Below are 19,346 nucleotides of genomic sequence, written 5' to 3' on the forward strand. Positions count from 1 at the left end.
TTTATTATCGATACCTACATGCAGATCTGGGGTCCTTCTTTGCGCATGCTCACAGATGTTGCTGCTGCCGTAGCTAGACAGCGGCACGAAGAACCAACCACACTGGGGATGGTTTCTTCATTTTTTAAATCTATCTTTATGTAATATCTCCACAAAATGAAGTTTCCTTACTCCTAGCTTCGTGAGGAGTAAGTATCATCATCTTCAATACGCGTCGTACCTGTGTTTTTCAGTGAATGAAACGATTAAGCTTGCTAACCAGCTGGCCTGGTCACAATAAGCACAAAGAAGCTCCTTATTTATTGTGGTGCTTGACTCGAGGTAACCTTTCGAACGATGAAATTTGACCATTTTTTATTTCCATCAGTGGAGCATCGTGACTCTGCTGCTCCTTCTGTTCGTGTTTAGTTGCTTTAAAAGCCCATCTGTAATTAATTGTTTGATACTGACGTTTTCTGGCTATTTGAAACTACAGCACATTAATACTGGATTGCTACAAAGAGGGTTAGCGTTACCGAGCTACTGACTGCTGTCTGAAAGTTAACCAGCCTGTAAGACTTTACTGAATGCCTGGGAGGGCAAGTTAAGAATTTGACCGAGCCTTTATCAGAGGACCGTGTGTCAGTTGCACAAACTTATTATGGCCTGTGTTTGAAATGTCGCATGATCAAAATGTCTGATTTAATGAGATTCTTGTTTCCTTCCGTGATCCTGAAACCTGTCACTCCACTGCGTTGCCCTGTGGGATATAAATTATGAAAACACACACACACACGAGGAACTTAGACTGGATTAATAACATAATGGAAATAGTCGTCATCTTTAAAATATTCCCACACTAACATACGTTTTTTCCAGCCATTAGTTGAATACAGAAATCCAGAATACAGAAAATTTCCATCAAGCTTTTTGCCTGAAGAGCAAGTCAGCCTGAAGTGCCTGAGTGTCTGAATAGTGGAAGTGAACAAGTGATGAATCATAGTCTGTAAATGGATGATGAATCTGCTGTTATTGCATTACCTTCCAGTCCTCTAACAGAATAAGAGATGAGAAGAAACATGATTATGTTAGTCATCATTTTGTCTTGTTTTCTACTGGGCTGGGATTTATTTTTTTAATCAACTGATTGTTAATTGTTTGTTATAATATATATATTTCTAGACATTTATTTATTTAAGGAATATGTGTGAGAGCTAACAGCAGGTCTGGGATTACTGTGGCATTAAAACCAGTCAGTATGGCACCATGAGTCAGAAACACTGAATTTGATGACACTCGTGAAGAAAATGTATTCAGTGCATTTCTGTCGTGTTCGACTCAAACCACACGTTAAATTTTGTGTCCAGCTGCTGTTTGTCTTTTATGCAACAAAGGCTTAAACCACATCTGCAGTCAGTAACTTGACCAGAAAATGTATTTTTGATCAATGATTCAAGACTTTACTGTAGCAAAAATATCAATCAGTCTGTGGCTGAAAACTAATGTTGATGTTTGTGTAATAAAAAAGGTGGTTTTAGATGGTACTTTTCACTCTTAATGCACATTTTATAGATCATGCGATTAAGGTGGAATGAGGCAAAGACTCTTACATATGTTGGAATTTAACCCCCCCCCCCCCCCCCCCCCCCCCCCCCCCCCCCCCCCCGTTACCAAACTGAAGTGTGACCTGCAATTTCTGTAGTTTACTCGCACACTATAAGCATTATCTCAGATTTTCACACAGCTTGACTCTGAGTCTGAGCCTCTTTGAGCAGTTCCCTTCGGCACTAATTAAACGGTGCTTTAGTTTTCACTTGGATGCTGCTTTTCTTGACATGATAAAACATAGCTTGTTAGAGGCTCTTGGATTTGAAGAGGATAGCTGGTTATAATGCTGCATTTATGTGCTACTTTGTTCATGGAAAAAGGCTTTTATCGTCTCCATTTTGGCTCTCTGCTGACCAGTGTGTACACAGGGAGCTTTTACACAACCATGATGTCACTTTTTTACAAGCTGCCATTTGCAAAAGGTCACTGAACAGGATGTGAAAATCTGAGATAGCAAAGTCATTTCACACCAATGTAAGTGTCTGTCAGCAGCTGACTTACACCTGCTCTGTTTGTCCCCAGTATGATGAGGAGAAGGTGTCCCATGCTGCATTAGTGGAATAGTGACATGCTGGCCTGTTTGCCAGCATCAGGTGACCCTACCGTCAGACTTCTTCCCCGTACGCAGATGAACACTGGACTTCAGAAATGTAAGTGCTGTCCTCCACCATGTTGTGGTTGTTTTTCCTTTTCATTATTCGATCAGTGTGCAGTAGGGATCGGAGGATTTATCGTGCATGTTGCACACAGCTCGAGATCATCGATATTTATCTGATTTGCAAAATTTACATGATGGGGAAGTGTTGTGGTGCAGTATGATAAAAATGATTAATTCACAAATAGGATTTTAACAGTGGAACACTTACAAGAAGTGAGGTGGTCTGATTTAAAGAAGAAAAAGACTATATATTTAATGCCTTGCAGGGGAAACTACACAGAAGATGAGATCTGCCAGCTATCCAACGCCAGCCGAGTTGGATGCCTATGCTAAGAAAATTGCCAATAATCCTTTGACCATCCAGATCTTCCCTAACAGTGTCAAAGTACCTCAAAGGAAGCACATACGCCGCACAGTCAACGGGCTCGACACATCCTCGTCCAGCCAGCGCCACAGTCCCTACCCTTCTCAGGTCAGCACCAGCGGGGGCCTGCTGGCTGTCCTACGCGCACCTGTCAAAAGTATCATCAAAGAATCAGACGGTAGCCGCACCCGACACCAACACAAGGCAGTCATGAACCCTCAAACTGGGCCGTACGCCACTCAAAGCACTTTAAATCTTCCTCATCCTGCGGCGTCTCACCTCCCGGGCCCCTCTCAGCCCCCAGCCCAGAAGCAGGGTTTGGTTCACCCGCAGGCATTACAGCAACAGCAAAATATGACTCATCCAATGGCTTTACAGCAGCAGCATCACCCCCAGGCTTTACAGCAAAGAAACATGGCTCATTCTCAAGCTTTGCAACGGCAGCAGAGCTTGTCTCAAGTTCAGACAACACAGCAACAAAGATTGGCTCATCCACAAGCTATACAGAGGCAGCAGAGCCTGCCTCACACTCAGACCCTGCAACAACCGCAGGGCCAGTCTTGTTCATCAGTCATACCACAACAGCATCTTTCTCATCTGCAAACACTAAAACATCAGACGGCTCCTCCACAAGCTTTACTTACACAGCAGGGAGTGACTCAGGATCTGCGCCATATATCCGATGGAGCTCTGCTTCCGAGCCTGCAGCACAGCCAGGGACTGGTTGGCTCACAGGCCATTCCCCAGACTGTGAGTACAGGCCCTCCGACCATGTCTAATAGTCTCCAGCAGCCCCCTCCAGGACAGTATGGGCCGCGGAAGCTCCCGGATGCAGACGCTCCACCAAATGTAACAGTATCTACCTCCACCATCCCACTGTCCATGGCAGCCAGCTTGCATCAGAACCGGCCTGGTGACTTGAGTAGCATTGTGCACCAAATCAACCAGTTGTGCCAGGCCCGGGCTGGCATAGGCACCACGTCGGTCTGCGAGGGCCAGATTGCAAACCCCAGCCCCATCAGCCGCAACCTGCTGATCAATGCTAGCTCGAGGGTGTCCTCTCATCACCCAGCTTTGGGCAGCGTCCCCAGCTGCCTCATGGTGGGACACTCGGACAAAGCTACAGCTCACACACCCAGTGCTGCTCTTCACTCACAGCCCAGTATAGCTGCTCCCAACAGTATAACTGCCTTTCACACAGACAATGAGAAGGTACAACTGCAGCAACAGCAGCAGCTTCAGCAACATTTACATCAGCAGAAAAATCAACAGTTGCAGCAGCAACACTTACAACAGCTGCAGCAGCTACAGCAGCAGCGTTCCTGGGCCCAGCATCAACTGGCCCACATGCAGCAGCCCCCTGAGGGGGCCCACCCTTGCAAAAACCCAAGGATGGACCCTCCAACTGAGTGTGTTTTCCCCTCTCGAAACCTCAGCTATTCCCACAAGCTACCTAACAGTGCACAGGGCTTTCCTCTAAAACACCCTGCAGAAAAACCACGACCTCTGTCCCCTGTGAGCTGCCCAGTTGGTTCAATGCCCTACATTAATGGCCATTACATGCAGTCTCCATGGAGCAGCATCCCAACCACAGCAGGTAACAATGGATCCGGTCCTCAAGACCTCCAAGTGGCTTTCCAGCGAGGGCAGGCTGCCGCCTCTACAAACCGCATCCCAGGGGCAAAGTACAGGCCAGGGAAAGAGGAATCATCCGGCCCGTCAAAGTTAGTGCAGAGCGTGGATTTCTTAGGTGGGGACTTCCAGATGCCCAGTTTTCAGGAGCAGAACATGGATGTAATGGAGAAGATGCACAGGTCGGCCATGGGCCAAGTTCAGGAGACCAGCAACAGCGGAGGTGTCCATGCCCATCACCCAGGCTACCGTTAATGTGCATTTATCCCCATTTGGTGTTTGAGTGTTTCTAAAACAGCACTTTGAGCTTCTGTGTTTTCTTTAAGATCTTGCAAGTGATCAATTAGATTTTATCGCTTCTGAGCTTAATTCGGAGACCCCAAGGTTGCAATGTTTCTTAGTATTCCTCAGGTCTTAAGCCATGTTGTACCTTTGTTGAAGATGAAGGGTTTTTGAGATTGTCGTCAACTCTTTTCATCACTAGCATCGATGTGCTGCTCTTTGTTAATGTATAAATGGTGTTCTAAACTTTTCATTTGCAGCTGAGTGTATTCTTGCCTCCAGATCGTCACAGTGCTTTTCATAGGTTGACATGGAGCTACTCAACTTTTATCAGCATTTGTGGCCTTACAACTGCCCAAAGGCGAGCTTTAGGATGTCTTTGTGTAACGTTTTTATTTGCAATAACTTACCCTGCAGATTATGATCCATTTGAATAAGAAGGTTACATGGATACAGTTTAAGTCTTTTCATGGTTGAGGTGTTCACTTGTCATCAGGCCTAAGAATGAGCCATGACTCAACTGTCTGGAATATAAGCCTGGCTTCTGACCTCCAGTGCCAGTTGTCTTGGTAGGTTTTGCTTTCTGTGGGTGAACATTCTCAACTTCTGAGATTCCTGTTGTTTTAAAAGAGTTGCTTTCTAAGTAGTTATTATATTTTTTGTTGTATATCTGTAGATTGTCCTACTTGAATTGTAGAAATTACTTGTAAATGTTATGCTTAACATTTGGCACAAGGAGCAGAAACTCCATTAGCCCATATTTGTCTATAGCTAATGTGAAACAGAATAACATCCCATTATCATGGAAATAGTGTGTCTGTGTGTGTGGTTGTGTGTGTGTGTGTGTCTGGATGTGAAAAGCAAATTAATGACTTGCGAGCGTGCAAGTAATTCAAATAACACAAGCAGGGAAAATGCTTAATTTCCCAGTCAACACATTGTATCACCACTTTACTACTGTAATGCAACTGAACTGATGTGGTGTGGACATTCAGTGTGGCTTGTAATGGGCTCTTCTACTACTAATCACTGGCATCATTTGTGGTACCTCTAAAAAAACAAAACAAGGAACATCTAATGCAGGATATTATTTGCTAGATGCATCTAGCATGAAGCTCCAGACCCATCGTTTTCTCCTGTCCTATTTTTCTGGTTAACATTTAGGTTGCTTTACAATCCTCAAGCCCTTTGGAAAAAGCCTTAATAGCCACAGTTTTATTCCACCTAATACTTACTTGTATAACTGAGGTTCTTTGCTAGAGTCCCAGCTTTTGTATAGCTTCATTGTGAGAATGATTCTGTTTTTTTGTTGGTTTTATCTCTGAGTTTTGGCTTGTTTGAAACCTGCTCTTACTACTTTCAGTTCATTGGGCAGTGTTAGGATGTAAAGGTAGTGGGAATGGATGATATGGTCTTAAATGGACTTATCATGGTAATGCTCTTCATGCCGGTTGATAAATCAATCATCCTACTGTCTTTATTGTTGTATCTTATTGAGGATTAAAGATGATTTTAAAGAATAAAATATTCATAGTATTTAGCGTAATGAATAGGTATTTAGAACAGGGTTGTAGCAGTTATTTTAAAGTATTTGAACTGTGTTTTAGTTATATTTCATGAATATCCTGATGTTTAATTTATTTTTTTTCTTGGACCATCGCATCCTGAAGCCATAGGTGTTTATCACAATAAATAACCCGATGGTCTGCTCTCAGAGGCATATAGGAGGTTTGCATCCATGCTTTAATCTGATGTCTTTCACAACTGCAAGTTTTTTTCCTTTCTGAATTGTTCTGAGAATTAAGTACAGGTAAAAAGGGAGAAAGAAGTGCAAGATGAGACATCATCTTCAAAGACGGACAGCTGAGATGCAGGCAGTAGCTTTTTTAGAGTTTGGTCTTCATACTTGATGCCAGTTTATTTTTGTTTTCCTGGCTCTAATTTTTGATGTGCCTGTCCCTTGAAGCTGCTATTGAATTTAATCAGCACACACAAGTAGGATTTGCGTGTGTGTCTATAAATAGTGATGATGTATGGGCTGTATCAGTGGAACAAGTTCCTATTTATTTGATGAGTGCAGGGCAAACTCTTCCACCAGTCACATGTTGGGCTGTTTGTATGTTTTATCAGCCACATTTGGAGATTATTCTGTAAATAATAACTGACCTGTATTCAAAGTGGCAGAGTGATTTTCAGACCTGCAGACCAGTCCTGTTTGGGGTTCCTAACATTAAATCAAAAGAGTGAAAACACTAAATAATTAGACAGACCTGCCTCGTTACAGCCCGACACAGTCAGGTTCTACAGTTTCATATGAAGTGCCTCCACTGGGCTTAGTATGGAGAAGTGTGTGAATGGGTGCTTGCACGTGTGTATGTTAAGCTTGGGTACTTGCACACAGGTGTGCACACTAAGAAAGGTGCACAAAGTTAATCTCTGCTGGGGGACCAAGCTACTTAGTCGAACTACTGATACTGTGTCATGGACTGAAGTCCTGAAGTGTGCCACGATTCCTTGACACTGTCGGGATGTGTCAACTGCTGCTGACTCACTGACCAAAGTGACCAAGCGTCCCTCTCTAACCACCCCAGCTTAAAGCAATGGCAAGCTTCTGCTTGGAACTTATGTCCTAATAGTAATAAGAAGCAATCTAGTGACATAAAGGACAGCTGCTGCCCCCATTTTGATGGTTTAAAAATATCCTGTGAAGTAAAATGCAAAGATGTGAACGGAGCATTTAAAACAAATCTAGAGTGAGCCGTTCCTGTCTGTGCAGGGTTCCCTTATTTTTTCAATGTAATATGCTGTGCTTCTATCTAAAACTTTGTATTTTAAGGTTCAATCTCACATTATTTCAGTGCAGACGTCTTGTCAACATGTCCATCTACTCTCTGAGGCACATTGTAGCTCACGTTAGTTGACCCAGATGGCAATAACAGGAATTAAATGGCTCTCTCTAGATTTATTTTTGCTCTGATTGTCCTTGGTGATCAGATACAACCAAGTTGTGAACGGTGGTGGAGGGGACTTACTTTCTCTACTTTGTGAAAATGTGATATTCCAGTTTTGCCTAACCTTCAGGAATAAGATGTCTTGCACAAACATTCCCCCTAACCAAAATAAAGTTTGCAAACACAGTTTTTACGGGTGACTTTCTTTCTTCTTTCAAGTGCATAATAAAATGAATAGGATTACTGTTGAATCTGAGTTAAGTCCCATCGTAAGATGCGACCTCTTGTTTAATTGTAAATATTTATTATTCATATTTTATTGAAGATTTCACTCGAGTCTGAATTCACTGAAAGTATCACGACACAAGATTAACAACCTATTTCAAAAAATTCAGGCAAGATTAATCAGGAGTGAATGTTTCTGCAGACGCTTAAAGCGACCTACAAATGAGGATATAACATTACAGCGAACGTCAAAGCTAACAATAAGCTACGTAGAAGGAAACCACCAGTCGGGCTGTGTCAGAGCTGACAGAGTGCAGGCACAGAGGGAAGGTCAGGGTAAGAGATGCTCTCTGAGGAGCTGGGTTTCCTGAAGGTAGACGTTGTTCTGGTAGCACTCGGCAGGCCATCGCACCATCGTGGAACGACACGGCATCGAGTTTGACTCCACTGGGGACCTTTTAACACTAAACACTTAAATGTGACATTTATTTGTGCACATAAAGCTACCTTTTTATAGTATATTAGAAACTGTATTTTCATGATAGCAGTCACGGGTCGGGGAGGACCATGGCCCCCTAATCTGGTTATATATTCTATTAACTGTGATAAGCAGGGTCTTAACTTACCAAATGGGATCTTTTAAATCATTTCAGGGAGCTTGGGATGGTGTTAATTAAAATGTATAGAGAAGGTGTGACTGTCCTTCACTCAATAAAAAACAGATCACTGTGCACACGTTTTAAGAAAATTAAACTCTCCATCATGAAAAATCTGAAAGTCTAGACTTTAAATTGCACTAGAGAATGCTGGTCTGCTGCCGGTGGCCTCGTCTGGGACGAAACCGGTCCAGGAACATGTTTAGGTTCCACGGGGTCCCTGAGGGGTTAAATTCCAACTCGCATTAGTGATTTCTCAGCAACAGAAAACAGCTGTAGAAGTAAAACTGTGTAGTTTATAACCCCACCAGAATTCTCATTAGGGATCTGTGGCTTCATCATTTCATTAGCAGGATCTTCTTCCAGTTTTACTCCAAGATCTGACCTCCATTTTTTCCAATTCATTTCAGTCACCCTAAAGGCAAAGAAGAGTCTTTAATCACGTATACCACACTAGAAATGATACACAAGATTGGAGCTTCATTAGCCGGCATCATCTGCAAAGACAAGACATTCTCCTCAGTTATCTTTAGAGCTATCATTGGTTTGTTTTCTTTGGATTCAAGTTATTTTAAAGTGAATCTCCTCTCAGACATCACTGCAGGTAAACGAAAGATATGCCGTAGAGAAGCCTTTGTGTGTGTTTGGGTGAGATAACTCTTTAGGGCAGTCAGCCAGTATTAAATATAATATAAGCCAAGGATACAAAGACATAAATGAGACCAGAAATATAACATCCAGTGTTTTTAGTCTTTCTTTGAAATGAGAAACTGAAACTGACACTTTGCTTTTGATTTCCTGTCAATCATACAAAACAGTGATAAATTAGTTAATAAAAATTTTATATAAAGTGCATATCTCAGTGGTTTTGATGGCTTTTCTGTTTATAGAATGTAGGATTGTTGTAATGTTTTGTTTGAGCTCCTTCTCAAAAATGAAAGAAGATGGTTTGCGATTAGAGAATTTGGATCTGTGTATTTGGTATTTAGCAAGTAAACAAGCAGGTTGATGACGTAATATTCAACACATAAACATGAGTCTGCGTACGCTGAAGACACGTTTGTGACATGTTTGTTTGTCTCCGTTTGTCTGGCGGTTTTCCTTCCGGTTCAAAGGACGGACCACCAATCAGCGACAATTCATGTCAAATCACACTGTCCCTTTAAGATCTTTCAGAAAATGATGTGTATTAAAATCGTATCGCAGAATGCCGTGTATCGTATCGTGAGATTAGTGTATCGCTACAGCCCTACTTTTCACTATAAATGGCAACAGATTTTCCTCACTCTTGTCCATGTTTTGTGTGGTTCCAATAGGATGATGAGGTGATAAGAAGATGAAGACTTCATTTGAAATATCACAAAGCAAAAAATGTTTTCCTCTTACATTGTATTTGTTTCAGGCTGCAGACATGTGCTTGTAACTTCAGTGTAGCTTTGTGTCAGTGACCTACAAGAGTACCCAAACCTTTGGCCACATATGTATTTTCTACAACAAATGATGAAGAGGAGGGTACTCTTTGCCTGCTAATTCTAACATGTTTACAGTAGTTTTTCTTTGCAGATTTACATCCAGTGAAGGTTTACCTGATAAATCTGCGATACTTATCCAGGTCGTTTCTGAAGCACACCATCTCCGACATGCTCTTCTGCAGCTTTCTCCTCAGCCACCTCGGTAGAGTCCTCTCCATGTCCAAAATTGTAAAAGCCCTCTGAAGACAAACAGCAGAATGGTTTAAGGTACAAGCTGCTCTGTGAGCGTTTATTTTATGCTTAAACACGGGTTAGAAAGATCTCATATGATCAGAATGAGTCTCATTTATATTCTCTTCACATAAAATGTGTACATATATTTAAAATGGATTAGCTTCATTAAGCTAAGACAACTTATAGTTCCTGTGTTGCATGTACAATGCTTACAGTATTAAAAAAACAACCTAACCTTGTGAGATCATCTTAAACCCCTGAACGTCAGATTTGGTCTTTGGAGGCATGCTGACAGGCTGTAAGTGTTTCTCACCTGCAGGTTCCAGATGGTTTCACTTTGTTTGGAGATTCTTTCGACTGTGTTTCCCATCAGGGCGATGAGCATGTTGAGCATCAGGATGTAAGTGAGAACTATGTAGCTGATGAGCAGGATGTAGAAAACTTCTCTGGATTGAACATGATCGGTGAACTCCAGATCTCCCATTCCAATAGTGAACTTGAACAGTTCCAGTGTTGTAAAACGGATGTCATTGTAACTTGGCTTCTTGCACTTGAATGGCTCGACATCAAAGCTCCGTCCTCGTGTCAGTGTGCTGTTTGTTGTGGGTGAGTCATCTATGAGAGTAACAATAGCTGTGGACGGTTTTATTTAAAAAAAGAGAAGAAAAAAAGTTAAAGTGTCACAGTAACATGTTGGTTTGGATTCTCAGTCATTCAGAGCTTGAATAAAGGGCAACTGGACTTCTTTTCCTTGGTTCTCATCCAAAAGCTACTTCAGTTCTAACTAGCTGGTTTATAAGCATTTGAAAAAACCATTTCTGTCACCCAAAAGGACGAAACATCCAAACAGAAACTGAGTGGCATTGTACTGTGTATGTATGTGAGGGAGTGAACCCGTCCCTCATTCACCAGGACCTGATCTGCAGTCTGCAGGCTAGTAGGGGTGCACACCTACTAGTCTGTGAGTTTGGGTTGGGTAGTTATGGAGACATCACTGGCACTGATGGGTGCTGATCTGAATTGTTATGTTGGTGTATTTCTGTGTACTGGGGGTATCTATGTCAGCTGCAGGTGGTAAGGAGCACCTGTTACCCGGAGGTGTGATGATTATGGGGGAGGAGCTTAATTCAGAGAGGGAGCCCTTTGAGAGGATATAGAAAATGTGGGGAGATGAGGACGACAAATGGCTGGGAGTGATGTAACAGCTGGAGCTGATGTGGGCTCGATTGTAAAGATCTGTACAGACTGCATTATTTTGGGCACTGAACACAGATGTGGGGAGCAAAGGGGGCACAATAAATAGCTCCACCAAGAAACAAGCAAGGAAGCCTGTGAGTTATTCCGGTGACGCCGAACCATGCCAGCGGGAGGTGGAGTGGCGGACAGCAAACACCTGGGCCCGTGAAGAAGAGGGCGATCGCCTTTCTCACCTCATAACAATGCATTGTAATGCAGTGAGTACATGGAAGCAACCTAAGCACCACTTCAGAGACACAGGAGAGCCAGCTCCTCAGGCCACATCTCAAATAGATGGGACACGCTTTTGATGACGGCAATGTACACATTTTGAACTGAGATGACAGATGGTTTGAGAGAGGAGTCAAGGAAGCCACCTCTGTATGACTGGAAAAGACATGTTTGAACAGAGGAGGTGGTCTCAGGTATCACCTTCTCAGCAACTACAGTGCAGCCTCGACTCTCCTCCCCTGGCGGTTTCACAACCATTCACATGTTGGATCTTGTGACTAAAACGTGTTGATAAGTGTGGTGAAACGTCTCCAAGAACCAAGAAAAATAAGTCAAGTTGCTCTAAGTCAAGCTCCTACAATCATATGGTAACAGCATCTGTACATTTTTAACGATAATCAATGACTTACCTGCAGAAAATCCTAAAAGCAAGACACTGTAGACACATAAGAAGTGTAGCAGGTCACCCAGGATCATCTACAGAGAAACAAACACTGCTACCAAAGGTATACGTTTCTGATCAAACAGGCCATTCTCGGAGGTGTGATACGAAATTCTTACCCTTTGCATCATGACGTTGTACATCCCCAATTGCTTCGATCCTCTTGTATAATAAAGAACGTTTATCCAAGCAAGAGCCAGTGAGAACACAAGGAATCCGACGTATTCCCTGCGCCCAGAGCAATACAAAACAGCGCAGATCAAAAGCAGGACCGCCTGAAGGAAGCTGCAAACATGGTGGAGAAGCAAGAAAGGAGAGCCTTTAAATGAGTCCTTTACTGTCTCACACAAAAGACTGGTCAAGACTTCTGTTACTGTGAATCACAAAGTGAGTAAAACATGACCCAATTTCCAAAAGAACTAAATGTTTTGCATCTATCCATTCTCTGCACCCACTTTTTCGTGTTCAGGGTGATGCTCTTCGGAAAATTTAGCTTTTGTAGCCATCCAATGCTTTTTTCTGACCAAAATTAGCAGGCAGAGGTAAACCTGCTAAAACAGGGCCCTTAAATCCTTCCCATTTCCCCCCCGTAATGCTTTTACCCAAACTCAGAGAATAAGAGTTATGTCTGGGAACCACTACTTCCTACCAGGGAAAAGTCTGTCCTTTACTACAACACAAAGGGATGGAGTTAGACGGCTGTGGTGGACCACAGTTTGTGATCATTTCCTGAGGTAATTAAGACTAGTTTAATGTTTTCGGTTTCGTCCACATCCAGCTCAACTTTGACCCTGACCATTCTGCCTTTACATTTTACAAACAGAAAGAAACGGTGCAACAGTCCTGCATTGGATTAGCTACGTGAAAAGGCTTCCTGGGCCATCTTACATGCACTGCTGTTTCTCCACCTTAGATTTTTGGTGATGTAGTAGTTTGCATCCAGAAATCCTCCTTTGATGGAAATTAGGTGATTTATGGAGCCCTTTTTAGAATTGCTTTACCAGGAGCTCTACAGATAACACAAGGCCGCACTGAACAGTTGTTTTCTTCTTTTCTCCAAACATACTTTGAATGTTTCAGCTTTTCCTCACTTTAGAACACTGTTTCTCAGTTTCGGTCCTCGTGACCCACTTTCCAGCATGTTTTTGATGTTTCCCTCCTCCACCAATCCTGATTCAAATGATCAGCTCGTCATCACGCTCTGCAGTGGCCTGATAAGGAGCCATTCATTTGAATCAGGTGTGGTGGAGGAGGGAAACATGAGGGAAACATGCAGGGCAGTGGGTCCCGAGAAAGATTGCTTTAGAATAACAGTTTTTTTTAGCAGGAGCAGCTAAACTACTGCATGTCACTGTGTCATTTATATGATTTTTGAGCATTAAAAAAGTCTCACTCACAACAGAATCTCACTGAATCCATCTGTGAACAGAGCCGTGAGGTTTGGGGGGTTCCTCTGGAAAATTGTTATCTGAGGATTTTAATATCAGACAAATCAACACCATTAACATTATTCTTTCTTTTTGTGCAAGTTGTTTAAATCCGATTCCATTCCTCACCGTTTTATAAAGAAACCTTGCTGCTCCGAGGACACTGATGAGCTCTCCAGCACAGCGAAGGTAGTCCAGTGGGACATTTTCTATAGGAAAAGGTGGCTGTAGGTCAAAGAGTTAGGAGTCTTTCTTTAGTGTGATGACAGCGCTGAATTGTAGGGGAGGGTTTGTTACGTTCACTTCTCTGTCTTACCTGTCCGTCCTTTCTGTAGAAGGCCACAGTGGTGAAGATGGCGAGGTACATCAGATAAGCCAAGAAATTAATCAAGAACAGTTTGGAAGCAAACTTCTCCCACTTATTCTTAAGAAGACTGCGTAAAGGTTCGATCTGGAGCATCTCTGGACGATTCTGAAACAGTGTTCATAAATTGGATTTCACACCCAAAATCCCTCTTCAAGCTATAATCCATGTTCCATGTGGTGATGAGGCTTAATTTCTGCTTTATAAAGCTATGTTTAGTATTTCAAAGTTTACATGGATTTTTGAAGCAAATATTTCCTACTTGTTGGTATCATTTTTAACCTAAGGCACTGGGATGAGACGATGGACCACATTAGTGTCTCCAGATTAATGCATCATTCCATGTTGAAACACATAATTTCTTCTTTGTACCTGAAATATTCTGCAAACATGACTGTTAATAATCCTTTATGGAAGCAGCAACAGGCAAACTTTTTTTTAACAACGTATCCTCTTTCTGTCGTGTTCTATGGGCTGTATTTTGTTTTCCTTGTTTTAGTGTTTTGCATTTCCATTTTTGTCATCTGTTCACACTCTTAGTTATCTTTACTTCCTGATTTAGTTTGGAGAGCTTATCCTTTGCATATTCTGTTGAGTTTGCTTCCCATTCTTGTTTGACATCAGGTGCTACTTTGCCAGGAGAGTCAGTTTATCCGGTTCAAGGCTTCTTTCGTCAACACCAGATCCTTGTTTGTGTTTTACACAGAGCTTCATTAATCCTGTCAACTTTACTTTGGTTCCTGCCTTGTTCTGTTTACATTCTGGATTGAATCTTTATAGACCTCCTGCCTTCATAACGTCCTGATTCATGTTATAGTTAAAAGCTCATTTCCTTTACACGCCTGCTTCCAGAGCTTAGCCTTCCATACACAACTGTGACACTTTCAGACTAAATATTCCTCATTATTTACATTTCTGGGCTTCTTTTACTAAAGCTTGTCTAACATACATCTGAAAATCCTGTTTAATTAGATAATTAATATTAAATTCATTTAAATGTTAACATAAAGTTACACATAAGTAATCAGACATGAACATTTCATAGCCATAGCTACTAGTTGAAAATGTTTGCTATCACAATATAATATAATTCAGTAATATTCACATTAATAAGAGATTTTTGTGAATATGTCATTCAAAGCCTGATCTATTCAAATCGCTTCTAACCGGTATTTCGTTCCCAAAGATGATTATCTCCAACACAGAGTTGTTTTCGTTGGTGTCGATGGAGCTCATGTCATAAAGTGAGGAGTGAACAGGTCCGTAGACCCATTCTGTAAACTTCCTTGACAGCTGCCTGGTCTCTTCATCCATGAATTCCCGATTCAACATGTGCCGGAACAGCTGGCCAATGAGAGATCAGAAAGGCGATTATTATTTAAAGAGATTGTGTATTGTATTTTTAACGCCTTATAGCAGGTAAGTCAACCAGTATTAATGTATTGCAGACATCAATGTGTTCTTTTTAAAGAAAGCTAAGCTAAATATTTCTGTAGAGGAAAACTCATGTGTCACAAACTTTGTAGAAGAAGATGGACCTACCCCAATCTTGCCAAGCTTGGCAGCTAATTTAAGCGGCGTCAGACCTTGATTATTCTCAATTTCTTCCAACTGGACAAGGATGTTTTTTTTAAGCTTATTGTGGTGAATAAGGACTTCATCATAGATCTGTGTAATCATATCTGTGTTTTCAGTTGAATCATCTGCTATAACGATCAAGGCGTGCAGCACAGTGTTTCCTTGTGAGTCTTTGTCAGTCAAGTCAGCTCTACTGTAAGGGTTTTCCATAAGAAAGGACACGATGTCTGGCTGGTTTGTGCAGGCAGCCAGTGACAGAGGGAGCTCCCCTATTGGAAACACACAGATAAGCTTAGAGAAAAGATCTGACCACAGAAAAGAGGAGCTTATAAACATATGCATATAGTTTAAATTACCCACCGAAATAAAAGCCCAGCCCAGCATTACGCTGGAAAAACGTTCCATTGGCTTTGGCTTGCACATCTGCCCCTTTCTGGACCAGCAGTTTCACAAGTTCAAAGCTCCTCCTCTCAATGGCAATGTGCAAAGCTGTTTGACCTGCGGCAGGCGTTAGGTAATCAGGAAAACAGCTGAGTCAGTTTTATTTTCACTCCCCAAGCCAACAATCTCTGTCTTTAAAGGGGAAGTTCGTTTTTTTTTTTTTTTTAAAAAACCTGGACCTTATTTCTGCATAAAATGAGCTAACAGAGCTATAGTACGCGTTCATTCATTCATTCTTCTTAAAGTATTGGTGAAATAAAGACAGATAATGCCTCATTTAGAGGCTGCATCGTCTATGCCCCGTTGTATATGGATGTACGCCGATCTCGAGTAATCTAAATATCGTCCGAAGGACGCTGACTTTCACCAAACTGTTCTCGGTGAGTAGATGAACGTATTTCATGCAAGATATAAGGTCCAGTTTAAAAAAAAAAAACCTTTGCTTCAAAGGCAAAATGAATCAAAATAAAAACTGTATTCATGACCGTTTCTTCTGTTTACCTTTGTAGCAACGATCCTTATACGAAGCGTTGATCAGATTTTCTAAATCCCCCGTGTTTTCTGCTATGTCGAGGAGGACTTTCACAGTATCATTTTTGCCATCTTTCAGGTTCAGCAAAGCTTTGAGGAGGGCTGTTTTGCCATTAGTTTCATCTGGAATAAAACATTTTTAGTCATTAAATAATTTTAAAAACTGTAACCGTGCAGTTTCTGACTATCCTATGATATTGAACTAATAAGTGACATTCTTAATTAAATCCTAAAGTCACACAAAGCAATTCAAATCCACCCTCTACAAGCTCATTTTTCATTGCAGTTAGACTGGTAAATAAGTTAAATATATGCAAATCCATTTATTCAGACTTCTCCTTTCACTGCCTTTAGTGACACCAGCAAACAATATAGTTTCATGCAAATACAGCTTGTTTTTGTGCATATTTTTAAGACAGTTTCAAATCAAACCTAGACAGATAACAACAGGACATTGACCCTTGTAAGACAACTAAAACAGCTTCCACCACACTTGCCTATGAACTCTGGGCTCGTAAGTCGCTTATCATTAACTTGAAGGTAGTCAAGAAGGCCGTTGAGCTGCGTTGCGTCTCCCTGGGACGCCGCTTTAAATACTCTGTCCCTGGTGAATGTAGGGCTGCAGGTGTCAACACTGGCAGTGCTCAGCCTGTAACGGGAAAAGAAAACAAAGCAAAGCACTTACAAATACAGCTCAAGATTTACAGCAATAGTATTTAAACTACATCTTAAAATTAGTTTTGGGGGGTTTTTGGAAACACTTCCAGATAAGATCAAACCAGTTTGAGATGAAATGAGGGTTTGACTCAAGCTGACACCTGGTTACCTGCAATACGACACCACATCACCTGACACTTAGCGGTCACTGAAGGCTTAAACATGTTTTTCCAAGGAGCAAAATAACCACATTGATCTGCAGCAGGCAGAGAACAGGTGTGTAACCTTTGAGAAAGCAATGAAACAGCAGCTCCTCCCCAGTACAAGTCGTTACCTGGATAGTAAGACGTTGCTGTCCATAGGCTCAGGAGATATCTTGGAGCTGTCCTTTTTAAGGAACCAATCCAGTCTACCCTCCTGCTCCTCCTCTTCTTTGTCTTGGTTTAGCTCCACTTCGTCATGTGGCTTTCCTTTTTCCATCTTTTCTGTTGTGATTTATCTGATCCGCTACAAAAAGGAACCGCGTTGGTTTCCACAGGCAGCTCATCAGCTACCTCGGACTACAGCTCAGGAGTAAAATTGCGAAGGTAATGGGTGGTTGTGGTTTGCTACCTTGATAACGCTCCACCCTCTCCACTGTCAGTGGGCCTGTTGTTTGCCTGGAGCAGTTTTTACACAAAAAGCCTGTATTGGGGGCAGATGTTTTAACTTGTTCGGTTAAAAAAAACCCTGGTGAGGAATTTGTTCAATCAACAGTGGTTCACTTAATTTCATTAAATGTCAAGACTACATGACTTGCTACTTTTTTCTGCCTTACTATATGAGAATAAAGTTAATTAATTTTTCATGTCTTAAATAATACTCGTCCTATTTGTGCTATGACAAGCCAAAATATTATTGTGAGCAAACACAGGTATTATTATTACTCTATTATTCTGATATCTGGTCTTATTTTAGTAAAGAATTACAGTTCAAATCGACAACGTTTCAATGTGTGTTTTAATTAGAAATTATTTTTATGCATTAATGGCATTTTCTGTTATCTTCTGTTTGAAAAAAAGTCACAACAAGTCAGAAAAACATTTGTGATTAAGTAATGAAGAAGATATAAACATTTCTTGCCATTTTTAAATAATTTAGCGGCATTTTTTTGGTTATAGAGTTCATATACCTATAAATAACTTTCAATGTTGAATAGTAACAGTCAGAAACAAGTTGTGGTTCTTTATAGAGCTTAGATGGTTAAAGTTAAAGGTTTCAATGAGCGCCTGATACCGTTTTATATTTTCATTCATTTACCATTGTTTTTTCCACTGTAACAAAGAGAGTTGATGTCTGAAAGGTAAAATTGAAATGAGTGCAGTTGGAGAGAAAAGACATGCTTTGTTTTATTAAAATTTTATTAAGATTTGATGCTATTTTTGGTATAAAAGGAGTGGAAACATTACAGATTCTGTGGGAGTCATTTGTGTTGAGAACAATGCAAAGCACAGCAGCAACTGTACACAACTTACATGTGGGTAAGTGCTTACTTTAAACACAACTCAAAGGTGTGGCTATGCTGTGCAGCCTCTGTTTAAAGTGGAAAACACCCACACAGATAAAGAAATCTTATTCTGATACCATCTTGTTTTGCAACAATATTTAGGTGAAACAAACATCTTTAATGAAAAAAAAATTGTTGTCAATACAAAAGAAATGGTGACGTGTGCCACATAAGTAGAGTGAGTTAAATAAATGAATATCAAGGGAAAAATTGTAAAAATCAAACAAGGGAAAGAGGTCTGAGGGCAATGGATTTAATGTCTCTTTGAACCTGTGGGCTGATCTTTAACTCTGAAGCCTGACTGTGTTACTATACATTAATTCCCTAAAGACAAGAAGCACAACACAGGAAATTAAGACTTCATGACAAAAAATGCTTTAAAAGAACATTTGGGTCGCAGAAAGGAAGCTAAGTACCATCTACTGACTTCAGGATGATGAATTGTTTGTTTTTTTAAACAATTCTCCCGGTTAGCCCAGACTCGGCTCACTCCCAGAGCGTGTTAAAGTCAACTTCATGTTCACTCTCTTTACGCAGACTAGAAGACGCAGTTTTATCTCAGGCTGCCTAAAATTGTCATCCTGTACCACAGTTTGCTTTTTCACAAGAGCAGAGCAGAGTTGCACCGTTCCCAGTGGCACTGCGGTACCAAGTCGATGCTTGGAGTGAACAGAGAGCGTTTTTAATAGCTTATTGTGCGTGATTTGTGATGTTCTGCTGAAATGTGGGTGAGACAGATAGAAAAATAGATATCTCTAAAGTCATGTTATTGCGTATGTCACTTTTGTGGGGAACAGTTTGATCAACATACCTGTAGAAAAGGTGCTTTAAA

At 41.2% G+C, this 19,346-nt stretch overlaps 2 protein-coding genes across 3 annotated transcripts; one reads left to right on the forward strand and one right to left on the reverse strand.

Moving 5' to 3' along the window:
- Positions 1 to 69: 69 nt before the first annotated feature.
- LOC140314021 (protein FAM222B-like) lies at positions 70 to 7,660 on the forward strand. Of its 2 annotated transcripts, XM_072392037.1 has the most exons (3): positions 70 to 188; positions 2,110 to 2,237; positions 2,512 to 7,660. In XM_072392037.1, the coding sequence occupies exons 2-3, from the start codon at positions 2,156 to 2,158 to the stop codon at positions 4,494 to 4,496; spliced, it is 2,067 nt and encodes a 688-aa protein (XP_072248138.1). In that variant the 5' UTR covers positions 70 to 188; positions 2,110 to 2,155; the 3' UTR covers positions 4,497 to 7,660. The 2 variants fall into 2 exon arrangements, with proteins under 2 accessions (XP_072248138.1, XP_072248137.1); XM_072392036.1 differs by lacking the exon at positions 70 to 188 and having other exon boundaries at positions 1,677 to 2,237.
- A 765-nt stretch (positions 7,661 to 8,425) lies between these two features.
- On the reverse strand, positions 8,426 to 17,561 carry LOC140314022 (transient receptor potential cation channel subfamily V member 1-like). Its single transcript, XM_072392038.1, has 15 exons — positions 17,303 to 17,561; positions 16,809 to 16,960; positions 16,282 to 16,434; positions 15,700 to 15,837; positions 15,304 to 15,608; positions 14,929 to 15,105; positions 13,714 to 13,869; positions 13,527 to 13,622; positions 13,368 to 13,438; positions 12,090 to 12,255; positions 11,939 to 12,005; positions 10,375 to 10,694; positions 9,942 to 10,066; positions 8,664 to 8,770; positions 8,426 to 8,575 (listed from the first exon to the last, which is right to left on the reverse strand). Exons 1-15 carry the CDS (start codon positions 17,446 to 17,448, stop codon positions 8,496 to 8,498), a joined length of 2,259 nt encoding a protein of 752 aa, XP_072248139.1. The 5' UTR covers positions 17,449 to 17,561; the 3' UTR covers positions 8,426 to 8,495.
- Positions 17,562 to 19,346: the final 1,785 nt, after the last annotated feature.

The sequence above is a fragment of the Leuresthes tenuis genome, unplaced genomic scaffold (genome assembly GCF_036924035.1).
Source record: "Leuresthes tenuis unplaced genomic scaffold, fLeuTen1.0.hap1 SCAF_9, whole genome shotgun sequence".
Taxonomy (NCBI): Eukaryota; Metazoa; Chordata; class Actinopteri; order Atheriniformes; family Atherinopsidae; genus Leuresthes; species Leuresthes tenuis.

Bases quoted from the DNA above. Each gene is read 5' to 3' on its own strand.
- LOC140314021 (XM_072392037.1), top strand. From the start codon at position 2,156: ATGCTGGCCTGTTTGCCAGCATCAGGTGACCCTACCGTCAGACTTCTT. The intron at 2,238-2,511 runs GTAAGTGCTGTC...AATGCCTTGCAG, and splicing joins GAACACTGGACTTCAGAAAT to GGGAAACTACACAGAAGATG.
- LOC140314022 (XM_072392038.1), bottom strand. From the start codon at position 17,448: ATGGAAAAAGGAAAGCCACATGACGAAGTGGAGCTAAACCAAGACAAA. The intron at 16,435-16,808 runs GCAAGTGTGGTG...GTTTTATTCCAG, and splicing joins TACGAGCCCAGAGTTCATAG to ATGAAACTAATGGCAAAACA. The intron at 13,870-14,928 runs GTTAGAAGCGAT...ACACTGTTTCAG, and splicing joins TCTTTGGGAACGAAATACCG to AATCGTCCAGAGATGCTCCA.